The sequence below is a fragment of the Lipotes vexillifer genome, unplaced genomic scaffold (assembly GCF_000442215.2).
Source record: "Lipotes vexillifer unplaced genomic scaffold, Lipotes_vexillifer_v1.1 scaffold470, whole genome shotgun sequence".
Lineage (NCBI taxonomy): Eukaryota > Metazoa > Chordata > Mammalia > Artiodactyla > Lipotidae > Lipotes > Lipotes vexillifer.
This window is the reverse complement of record NW_006799533.1, coordinates 1,746,078-1,758,025: the sequence shown is the minus strand read 5'-3', so window position 1 is coordinate 1,758,025 and position 11,948 is coordinate 1,746,078. Positions and strand designations below refer to the sequence as shown.

Sequence of the window (11,948 nt, the reverse complement as noted above, 5' to 3'; positions counted from 1 at the left end):
AGGGAAAGGACGTTTCAACTTTTTACTTTTTTTATATATGTCTGCATTATTTGAGTTTTTACAGGCATGTATAACATGTAATTGTGTTTAGAAGATAACAGACACTGGGAAAACGGTTCACAGTCAATCTCACATGTACCATACCTCTGGGGGTAAGCACTTCTGGATGAGCCGAGCTAAAGAGCCTCTGGAGAGAAGAGTTGTAGCTGAAGGGCGATATGAGGGATTCTTTTTAAACATCTGCTTGATCAGATGCTGAAGCTCACAGGAATAATGGGACGGCAGTGGGCTCACAGACCCCTGACAAATTTTGAGGATAAGACTTTTCCAACTATTTGCCTGAAACTAAAAAGCAAAACTGAACTGTAAAAGCAGATACAAGGAAAGAGAACAGAAATAAGTAAAAACCAGCTGAACTGAATTTATATGAATTATTTTAATTTTAGAAATTCTTCTCCCTAGAGGTGTTTTTAAGGTGCTATTCTCTAATCTTTTTTTTTTTTTTACTAACCATACTTTTTTTCTTTGTATTTTCAAAAAAATTATTTTATTTAAGTACAGTTGATTTATACTGTGTTAATTTCTGCTGTACAGCAAAGTGACTCAAGTTATACATCTATATACATTCTTTTTCATATTCTTTTCCATTATGGTTTAATCACAGGATATTGAATATAGTTCCCTGTGCTATACAGTAGGACCCTGTTGTTTATCCAAATAGTTTGCATCTGCTAGTCCCAAACTCCCACCCCACCTCCCAATCAGTACTATTCTAAAATCTTATGGTTGTTCAGGAGAAAGGTAAACATAAATAGTAAAAGATGTTCCCACCTGGAGGAAGTCTTACCATCAGTGCCTGTTTTGGGTACTTTATTACTCAAATCAACGTTTTCACAGATACACATTCTTAATATATTTTAAAAATCAAAGTAATACATACATATGGCTTTTTAAAAAGTCAGATGATATTAAGGCTTACAATAAGTGTAATGTTTCTTTGCTTCTCTCCTCCTCAAAAATCTCCAGGCCTGGGCTTCCCTGGTGGCGCAGTGGCTGAGAATCTGCCTGCCAATGCAGGGGACATGGGTTCAAGCCCTGGTCTGGGAAGATCCCACATGCCGCGGAGCAACTAGGCCCGTGAGCCACAACTACTGAGCCTGTGCTCTACAGCCCACAAGCCACAACTACGGAAGCCTGCGTGCCTACAGCCCGTGCTCTGCAATGGGAGAAGCCACCGCAATGAAAAGCCCGCGCACCGCAATGAAGAGTAGCCCCTGCTCGCCGCAACTAGAGAAAGCCCGCACGCAGCAATGAGGACCCAATGCAGCCAAAAATAAATAAATAAATTTATAAAAAATAAAAAAATAAACATACTGCAATTAACATTAGGTGTCGGCCTCAGTAATACTTAATATAAGAACATGATGGCACTCTGCCTTGGAGGTACATTACCCTATTAATACATATAAGTGAAAATATGAAAAAGGAAAAATCAACATGTAATAAAGGAAAAAAACATATAACAAAGGAAAAATTCAGGTAATGAAAAATAAGACTGAATCTGCTTTGCCTCAGGCTTTCTTTTTTTTTTTACTTATACCAGATGTAGTTTATTGATATAATCAATAGGATTAAGAAACTTCCCCTATAATAACCAGAATTTAAATTTACATTTAGAGGTTTGATAATCAAACAACAGTGAAGCTATGTTAATATCTTGTTAAAGAAAAATTATCCATGACATTTGTTAAAAATGGTAAGGCAGATTTTATTCAGGACCATTGTAATAGATATAGGCTCCACTGCAATAGAATTTTGCAGAGGGTTAGAGAGATTGGGCTTAAAGGCAAACACAGCATGGGCAAGTGGGAATTTATATCTAATGAACAGGGTAGATATCAACGGATGGAAAATTACTAACAGAAAACATCCAGGCAAAAGGGGGACTCTGGCAGAAACTAACACACCATTGCAAAGCAACTACACTCCAACAAAGACGTAAAAAAAAAAAAGAATAGCACGCCACAAAAAAAAAGGGGGGGACTCCGGCTAAACCAATCTAACAGGATTCTTCCTGAAGGCAGACCAGAGGGGTCAGACGTCAGCTGGGGAATTGTGGAGGATGAGGAACCTGATCAGATATCAAGGGCAACCGGACATTGAGGGTGGAGGGTTCTTGCTAAACTTACCAGGGTTCTTGATAAAACTGGACTTTGCAAGGGAATGCACACATGGGTCTAGGAGAAGATTCAGAAGCCAGATGAAAATTTGGCTAAGCAAGGAATTTTTTTCAACTTGAGCCATTTTTAAAACAATTACTCATTTACTATTAATTACTGTTTGCTAAAAACAACACAAACTGAAGGTCATGTATGTACACTTGAAAATATGAAGCTAAAGGGGTGATGCAAGCTAATGGGGTGGACAACAGACCTAAATTTTTATCCGTATGTCTGAACTGAAAACGTTGTTTATTTGATACTCCCTTAAAACAACTTGCAATATTATTTTTTTGAAAAAGTTAAAAGGTTGCTTTGATTATAAACACACAAATATACACAGTTCTAGAGAAGCAGAACTATAGTTAAAATTTACACTGAAGTCAGACATGATTGCCATATATCTACCAGATGTCTGAATTGGGGCACACTTCTTAACTTCTCAAAGTGTCTCCATCTGCAATTAGGGGTAATAATCTTATTCCCAAATGCCTCAGGCTTTCTAACCATTATATTGAGTTTCAGTGTTTCCTAAAGGTTTGAGAACTACTTTTGCCTCTTTAAAGCAGACAATAGAGCAGACAGTGCCAAATATAAATATTCAGGGCACTGTACTCCTTACTACTTATTCTTGCTAGAAAAAATAAGAACATGTATATGAATGTTTATGAAAAGGACAAAATTAGGGAAATAAAGAATATAATCCTAATTAAGATATTGAAATTAAAAAAATAATTTTATTGTACACAACCGTGGTTCTCCACTTGGACTACACACTACAATCACCTATTTTAAAACCACTAACGTCCCAGGAACTAAAACAGTGTTGTAGTCAATTATACTTCAAAAACAAACAAACTCATAGAAAAAGAGATCAGATTTGTAGTTACCAGAGGCTGGGGGTGGGGGAAAGAGGAATTGGATGAAGGTGGTCAAAAGGTACAAACTTCCAGTTGTAAGATAAATAAATGCTAGGGATGTAACGTACAACACAGTGAATATGATGAGCACTGCTGTAGGTTACATGTGAAAGTTGTTGGGAGAGTACATCCTAAGAGTTCTCATCACAAAGAAAAAGTATTTTTTCTTTCTCTTTTGTTTTGTATCTATATGAGATGATGGCTGTTCACTAAACTTATTATGATAATCATTTCATGGTGTACCTAAGTCAAATCATCACACTGTACACCTTAAATGTATACACTGCTATGTGCCAATTATATCTCAGTAAAACTGGAAAGAAAAAAAAAATTTTTAATGCCCCCAAATGAATACCAATTAAATGTAAAAGCGAAAACAAAATACACTAATGTCTATGATACCCGAGATTTTAATTCAATTAGTCTGGCCTGGGCCTAGGCATCAGCATTTTTTCAAGTTTCTCACATTGTTCTAATTATGCAGCTGGTATTATAAGCCACTTATATACAAGGAAGCTGACCTCTCAGTAACAGTGCACACCTTGTGGAGAAAAGGGAACCCTTTTGCACTGTTGGTGGGAATGTAAATTGATACAGCCACTATGGAGAACAGTATGAGGGTTCCTTAAAAAACTAAAAATAGAACTACTATACGACCCAGCAATCCCACTCCTGGGCATATACCCTGAGAAAACCATAATTCAAAAAGAGGCATGTACCACAATGTTCACTGCAGCTCTATTTACAATAGCCAGGACATGGAAGCAACCTAAGTGTCCATCGACAGATGAACGGATAAAGAAGACGTGGCACATGTATACAATGGAATATGACTCGGCCATAAAAAGAAACGAAATTGAGATATCTGTAGTGAGATGGAGTGAAGTACAGAGTGAAGTAAGTCAGAAAGAGAAAAACAAATACCGTATGCTAACACATATATATGGAATCTTAAAAAAAAAAAAAGGTCGTGAAGAACCTAGGGGCAAGACGGGAATAAAGACACAGACCTACTAGAGAATGGACTTGAGGATATGGGGAGGGGGAAGGGTGAGCTGTGACAAAGTGAGACAGTGGCATGGACATATATACACTGCCAAACGTAAGGTAGATAGCTAGTGGGAAGCAGCCGCAGAGCACAGGGAGATCAGCTCGGTGCTAGAGGTGTGGGATAGGCAGGGTGGGAGGGAGCCAGACACAAGAGGGAAGAGATATGGGAACATATGTATATGTATAACGGATTCACTTTGTTATAAAGCAGAAACTAACACACCACTGTAAAGCAATTCTACTCCAATAAAGATGTTTAAAAAAAAAAAGTGCAAACCTTCCATCTGAGTTACTTTCATCTAGTGGTGAAGAAGGCAAGAAGGATGTTCTTAATTACTCAGGCTCAAGAGCTCTACATGTTCCCAGGCACCTCTGTGAAAATGCCTGCCAGGGCCAAGTTCAAATCTGTGCCCAAAGAACAGAATGTATGTCTATGCAAAGCGAACACTTCATAGGGATCACCACTAATTATTAATTCTGTGCAATAAACAACTGCAAACAAGCAGGGCAAGTGAGTTAACTTCTTTTTATGTTAAATTATTCTTAAAATATCTTTAAAAAATATATAATATAGAGCAAAGTCTATTTTCTCATGATATTTCAGTTAGAGAAGAAACTAGAAGTGAAATCTAACTGATAACAAGGTAAGTACAAACATGGTGCAGCCACTCTGGAAAACAGTTTGGCAGTTCTGCAAAAAGCCAGACACGCAGTTACCATGTGACCCAGCGATTCCATTCCTATGCATACAGCCCAAAAATTGAAAACAGGGATTCTAATAGATACTTGTACACCCATGTTCACAGCAGCATTATTCACAATAACCAAAAGGTGGAAACAACCCAAATGTCCATCAACAGATGAATGGATAAACAAAATGTGGTATAAACATAGAATGGAATATTATTAAGTCATAAAAAGGAATGAAATTCAGACATATGCTACAACATGGATGAATGTTGAAAACATTATGCTATGTGAAATAAGCCAGACACAAAAGGAAAAATATGGTATAATTTTACTTATACAAAATAACTAGAATATTCAAATTCACAAAGATAGAAAGGGAGGGAGGGAGGGAGGGAAGCGGAGAGGGAGGGAAGGAAGGAGGGAGGCAAGCTAAATATAGTACTATAAATACTAAATCATGGAAATTTCCTATTAGTATATACTACAAAAGTAGCTCAAAGCAAAGATGACAGCAACTGGAAACATGAAAATCTTATAATGAATTCATCCTAAGGAAGCAAACCACCAGTTGAAATCTGGCACATTACTTAGGACTTAGCCCGATACAACCAGAGGCTGCCTTTCCCATTTTGCACGCCATACTTACTGGATGCTTAAGGGTACAGAGTTCATAGAGAATGCATCCTAAGGACCAGATGTCACTGGAAGCATAAAGAAGCAATGTAATGATGAGTGGGTTATGAGTTATATGAAAATATGCATATGTTGTAATACAAAAAATACAAAATTAATCTACCTTTAATAAGAACAGACATTGCAGGTACTTCTTAGCTACTGAAATAAAATATACAGCAATTTTGGTCTAACACTTAGATACTTACTAACAGTAATGTTCACAATAAAACTGACTGCTCCCCAACCTGTGCCCCTCCAAATCTGGGTTGTTCGGGTATCAGTTCAGTAGTATCAATACTTGGTGCAAGAGGAATATCCATGGACTCAGATTATCATAGTTGGCAGAAGGGCTTTAGAAGTCATCCAGTGCAGCTTCCACCCAGACTGCCTGCACCACACCTGGCCTTTGGTCACACATCCTGATGGACAGCTCTCTGTGCCCCCAGTGGCTGGCTCTAAGGGACAGTGTTCTTATTCTTTCACAAAAGAGCTCTTCAAAGCTCAGCAAAGAGTTTCATAGTTTGTCCTATACGCCCACCCTTCTTCAAACTTAGCACCTCCACTTTCCTCCAGAATTCTCACCACCTAGTTGTCATCCCCCAGACTTTTTCTAGATGATATTCTTTTCATTTTAACTAAGGTTTTTTTTCTTTTTGTCAACTATTTCCCCCAACTTTTAATTTTCTAAAGTTTGAAACCTACAGGAAAGTTGTAAATGTCCACATGCTCCTTCCTAGGTTTCTCAGCCATTAGCACTTGCCACATTTGCCTGCTTTTCCTCTCTTCCTTCTAGATCTGAACCTCTTGAAAGAAAGGCTGCAGACATCAAACACTTCACCCCTAAACACATCAACATGTATCTCCTAAGAGCAAGGACACTCTCCCTCATGAACACAACACCATTATCACATCCAAGAAATTTAACCTTAATTCAATACTATTATCTAATATTTTGTCCAAACTCAGATTTCCCCAGTTGTCCCAGAAGTCCCTTCATAGCTGTTTTGTCTCCAATTCAGTCAGTTTTACTCTTAAAGGAGTCTATTTATTATGGATTATCATATCCTCTTCAGAAAACAACTTGGCAGATGGTAACAAGAACCTGTGGGTGTTTCTCTTTCTAGGAATTCATGCCAAGAATGTGATAGACAACAATGACATATTTATGCACAAAAGGCATATTAATCACAGCACTGTTTAGGATACTGAAAATTGGAAATATATCATAAGGTCAATAACAGAGGAATGTGAAATAAATTTTGGAAGACCCAAGTATTAAAATATTATGCAACAATTAACAATAATTATGCAGAGTTTTAATATGGGATAAAGTGAGTATGATATAAACTGAAAAAAGCAGGATACTAAATTGTATATAGAGTATATAAACAAGGTTTAGGGGAAAAAGAGAATGGATGGGGGAAAAAACCCAAAATGTTATCAGTAGTTGTGTAAAAGTGGGTGATCACCATTTCCTTTCTTGTACATCTCTACATTTCCAATCCTTCCCCTGCCCACCCACTCCATCAATGGGCACATATTACTTATATTCAGAAAAAAATTATGCTTTAAATCATAAGGACTTCATACTATCTTCTGATAATCAATGAACCTATCAGTCAAATGCTTATTATCTAGTCCTGTAAATGTCAACTCAATGACATAATTCAGTGGTTCCCAAATTTTGCCGCACATGGGACTCACTTAGTGATCCTGGAAAATTACTGATGCCTGCTGCCCACCCCCAGACATTTGGATTTAACTGATATGGCTACAACCTGCGCTTTGGGATTTTTAAAGTCGGGAGCAGCAAAGTTTGAGAAGCAGTAATATAATGCATACTGCCCCCAGAAATGACTAACCTTTCTTTCAGCATTTACATGTAGCTCCTCTCAGCTCTGATTAAAACAGTGGGAAAATTATGACTTTCATCTAGAGGCCTGGGAATTTAAATTCTACACTGCTTTCAGATATATATTTTTAAAAACCAAACTTCACCTGTAGGCTACAATGCCTGTACCAAACTGTCAGCCCTGCACCAACTACATGCATCACTTACCTTTTATTGTTATAAGGCATGTTTTCCCAAATTTCTGGGGGCACATAATAAGGTGTTCCCACATACGTACAAGCAAATGCCATGGGACTAAAACCAGAAAGAGGCAAAGAATGATTACAGAGCGTTTCTGAATGATGATGTTTCGACTACTGTCACTACTACAGAAGAGACATACATACCTGGAGAGAAGACGGGCAGATCCAAAATCACCCAGTTTTACTTTTCCCTTTTGGGTGAGGAAGATATTCTGCATTGAAAAAGAAGAGCTCAGATTACATCTACCCTCATTCAAATATAAGGCAGAGATATATGTGGAACCTAGAAAAATGGTACAGATGAACTGGTTTGCAGGGCAGAATAGAGAAACAAGATGTAGAGAACAAACGTATGGACACCAAGGGGGGAAAGTGGCGGGGCGGGGGTGGTGGTAGGATGAATTGGGAGATTGGGATTGACATGTATACACTAATATGTATAAAACAGATAACGAATAAGAACCTGCTGTATAAAAAATAAATAAATAAACAAACAAACAAATATAAGGCAGAGAGCGCCGGCAGAAGCTGTCTTTCAAAGCCTGCTGATGATGGAGATCAAGGGTAGAAATGCTGACAGCCGAGTCCTCGAATGGAACATAAATAGATAAGATACCCTCTGGACAGCTGCACTTCCCTGCTTGGGAATTCAGGATGACTGATTAGAAATCTAACAGGCAAGCTTTAGATTGTATCGGCAGACCCTGCTCAACTGACCGGAAAACCTGTGTCCTGGTAGCTCCAGGTGGCAGGCCCCGATCTCAACCATTTTCCATCTGAGAACATGTGGTCTTAGGAAACAGTCACTAAGAGAGCTGGAACATATTAACATACACTACTAAAGAGATTTACTGACCTGTTCTCAAGTAGTACCTTATTTGGCTAGCACAAACATCAATATTACATTGAGAAATATTTCTAAACTAGATAAAAATGCCCCAGAAGGAAAGAGAATAACACAGAAAAAACGTGGAATGAAATAGTTTTCGATTCTTTTTTTTTGGGACCAAAATGTTTCCACTTACCTTGGACTTGATATCTCTGTGTAACACACGTTTCCTGTGAATGTGATTTACTCCAAGGCACATTTGTGTAAACCAATTAAGTATCTGTAAGGAAAAAAGCATGCAAATCTGCAAGAATGCAATAACGGGTTCATGGCAACCCAAAATCCCAAAGAATCATCTTCAGGCCCTGGCTGACCTGAGTTTTATATAAGTACAGAACTCCTGAAAATTACATAGTTCAACTAAGATTCAGTGTTGCCTGGAGAAATTCAGAAAAGCTGTGAATCAATCCCATATGTGTCATCGTCTTAATTATGATCTAAATATCAATTTATTTATTTACTTTTTTGGCCATGCCACGCGGCTTGGGGGATCTTAGTTCCCCCAGGGATTGAATCCAGGCCCTTGGCAGTGAAAGCGCGGAGTCCTCACCACTAGACTGCCAGGGAATTCCCAAAAATTTATTTTAATAAAAATCCCACTACGTTTTTCTTGTATTTAACCAAATAAAAATATTTCTTAAATATACATATAAAAGTAGTTTGCCATTTAGAAATGAATATGCTATAACTTTTTATAGTGTAATCATTACATCAGATTTTCATTCACTTTTTCAGAATATTCAAATATTAACATTAAAAGATTTCATTATATTACCAACAATCCTTTGAAGCCACGCTGACATGCTACAATGGAAGTCATATTCTTTTTTTTTTTTTTTTTTTTCCGGTACGCGGGCCTCTCACTGTCGTGGCCTCTCCCGTTGCGGAGCACAGGCTCTGGACGCGCAGTCCCAGTGGCCATGGCTCACGGGCCCAGCCGCTCCGCGGCATGTGGGATCCTCCCGGACCGGGGCACAAACCCACGTCCCCTGCCTCGGCAGGTGGACTCTCAACCACTGCGCCACCAGGGAAGCCCTGGAACCCATATTCTTAACAATACAACTTCTAGATGAAAAAATATTTATACTAATATACTCTCAAAACATGTTATACCATGTATCAAACTAAGCCCCAGTAAAGCTGATATTGAAGTATTTTCCTTAGTCAACTCATTCCAATATTTAATACACAACTTTCCATTAAAAAGGCAGTATTTTAAGAGACTATGCTAAACTGTAGAAGGAAAAAGACTAAGAATAGGTGCTCCTGAAAAACAGAAATGCAGGCTTCATTCTTCAGATGATCTAGAAATACAAAAGAAATCCATCTGCCTTCTAAAATTTCAATACAAAAAATAAAAATTTTAAATGTCTAGTAGAAAGTATGATAAATAATACAATTTTGAAATTCTTCTAAACATGGAAGTGTTATTCCTTGATATTTTATAAACTTATATCTATTTTACTCCCTAAAAACATCTCAGGCAGCCACATCTCACTAAGCAGCATCATGGATACAGAAATGAGTCATTTCTAACTAGTGTGTCAGGTAATCAGAGACAGCAATGCTTTTATTTTAACACATACAAATTTTATGAGAAAAGTTGCTTCCAAACCTTGAGGGAAACTTACGTAAGTCGGTCTCTTACCATATCTTCAGGAAACAACTTCCCTTTCTGATGTTTAATCTTCTGCATCAGGTCCCCTCCATCACAATACTCCATCACAATATACAGATGTCCTTCAGCTAAAACAAATGTAAGACTCTTTAAGAAAGCCCCAGGGACTTCCCTGGTGGTCCAGTGGTTAAGAATCCTCCTTCCAATGCAGGGGACGGGGGTTTGATCCCTGGTCGGGGAACTAAGATCCCACATGCCGCAGGGCAACTAAGCCTGCGTGCCACAACTAGAGAGAAGCCCACACACCGCGAGGAAGAGCCCACGTGCCGTAATGAAAGATCCTGCATGGTTTAACAAAGATCCCGCCAGCCACAACTAAGACCCGACACAGCCAAATAAATTAAAAAAAACAAAAACAAAGCCTCAGTGGCCATGAATCAAATTCAGAAATGCATGTATTGGGGGAAATTCATATTTACCTTCAAATGATTCCTTAAAGGCAACAATATTGGGGTGTTTCATTTTGGCTAACAGAACAGCCTCCTTCCTAGAATTCTGTGTGTCAGAGAAAAACTAGAAGGAGGTTTAAATAAGCGTAAATGTAATACTTCATAATAAAACTGATAGTAAAACGATATTATAGTAGTTTGTATGATATTTCAATGCTAGACACAATTTCATAGCACTGTACTTTGACCCAACTTGAGTTTATCAAACTCCACGAGAAGACATGTGCAGATTTTTCAACTATGGCTATATGCATGCTTAAGCTGACCTCGTATATCTTTACAAGCATAGAATGTAAACTACTCTTAACATCAGCCTAAGTATAACCTGACTTGGAGAGCCAGTATGCCATCAACAATAGTAGCTCCTTAAAGAAAAACTAGGGCTTTCATGCTTTTATTGTCTGCATCACTTTATCAGCCCACTGGTTCAGATGAAAAATATATATACTCGTGTACTACAGCAGCATGGATGGGCAAAGACCATATGCAAAATAAGTTTCCAAAACTGTTTATCCCCTAACTTACTCTATGAGAATAAAATCCTGAATGACTTATAATTAAGAAACTGCAACTGATTATGTACTAGCCCAAGGGGGCTCAGACCAGCAGCATCACCACCAGCTGGGAACTTGTTAAAAATGCAAATTCACAGGCTCACCAGGAACTATACAACCAGAAACTCAGGGGTAAGGCTCAGCAATCTGTTTTAACAAGCTCTCCAGGTGATTCTGATGCCTACTAAACGAGGTCAAGATTGCAGTGGGAAAAAAAAATACTCACTCTGAGAATTTTATTAAAATGTATTTTTTTTTAGTTGATCAAAACATTATTAGGCAGCCTCCATGGTATGGCTTCTTTCACCTGACAACTATGTTACATAGTGATAAATACAGTTTGACCTTGAACAAGGTTAGAGGCATTGACTACACGGGGTTGAAATTCCAAGTACAACTCATAGCTGGCCCTCCATGTATGGAGGAACCCCTCCATTTCCTCGGTTCTGCATCCACGGATTCAACCAACTTCAGATCGCACGGCACTGTAGTATTTACTATTGAAAAAATCTACGTGGACCCACAGCAGTCAAACCTGTGTTGTTCAAGGGTCAACTGTAGAGATAAATCAGCACTTTCCTCATCTTACAGGGAAATAAAACCTATAAACTAATCCACAGAATAGGTTCCCTGATACCAAAGGTTAGCATTTTAGGTCTCAGCTCTTCACTGTACATTGATGTTCCTTTTTTCATTAATATGGCACCCGAGTTGCATTTGGCAGCTTCCC

At 38.2% G+C, this 11,948-nt stretch overlaps 1 protein-coding gene across 1 annotated transcript in view; it reads right to left on the bottom strand.

The window, feature by feature from the left end:
- NEK3 (NIMA related kinase 3) overlaps positions 1-11,948 on the bottom strand; it is a 21,633-nt gene that overhangs the window by 9,237 nt on the left and 448 nt on the right. Inside the window, exons 2-8 of the mRNA XM_007471681.1 lie at positions 10,635-10,728; positions 10,186-10,283; positions 8,674-8,757; positions 7,793-7,860; positions 7,614-7,700; positions 5,526-5,580; positions 145-345 (exon numbers count right to left, since the gene is read on the bottom strand). Of these exons, the coding sequence (XP_007471743.1) occupies positions 145-345; positions 5,526-5,580; positions 7,614-7,700; positions 7,793-7,860; positions 8,674-8,757; positions 10,186-10,283; positions 10,635-10,728 (687 nt within the window). The remainder of the gene's footprint in view (positions 1-144; positions 346-5,525; positions 5,581-7,613; positions 7,701-7,792; positions 7,861-8,673; positions 8,758-10,185; positions 10,284-10,634; positions 10,729-11,948) is intronic.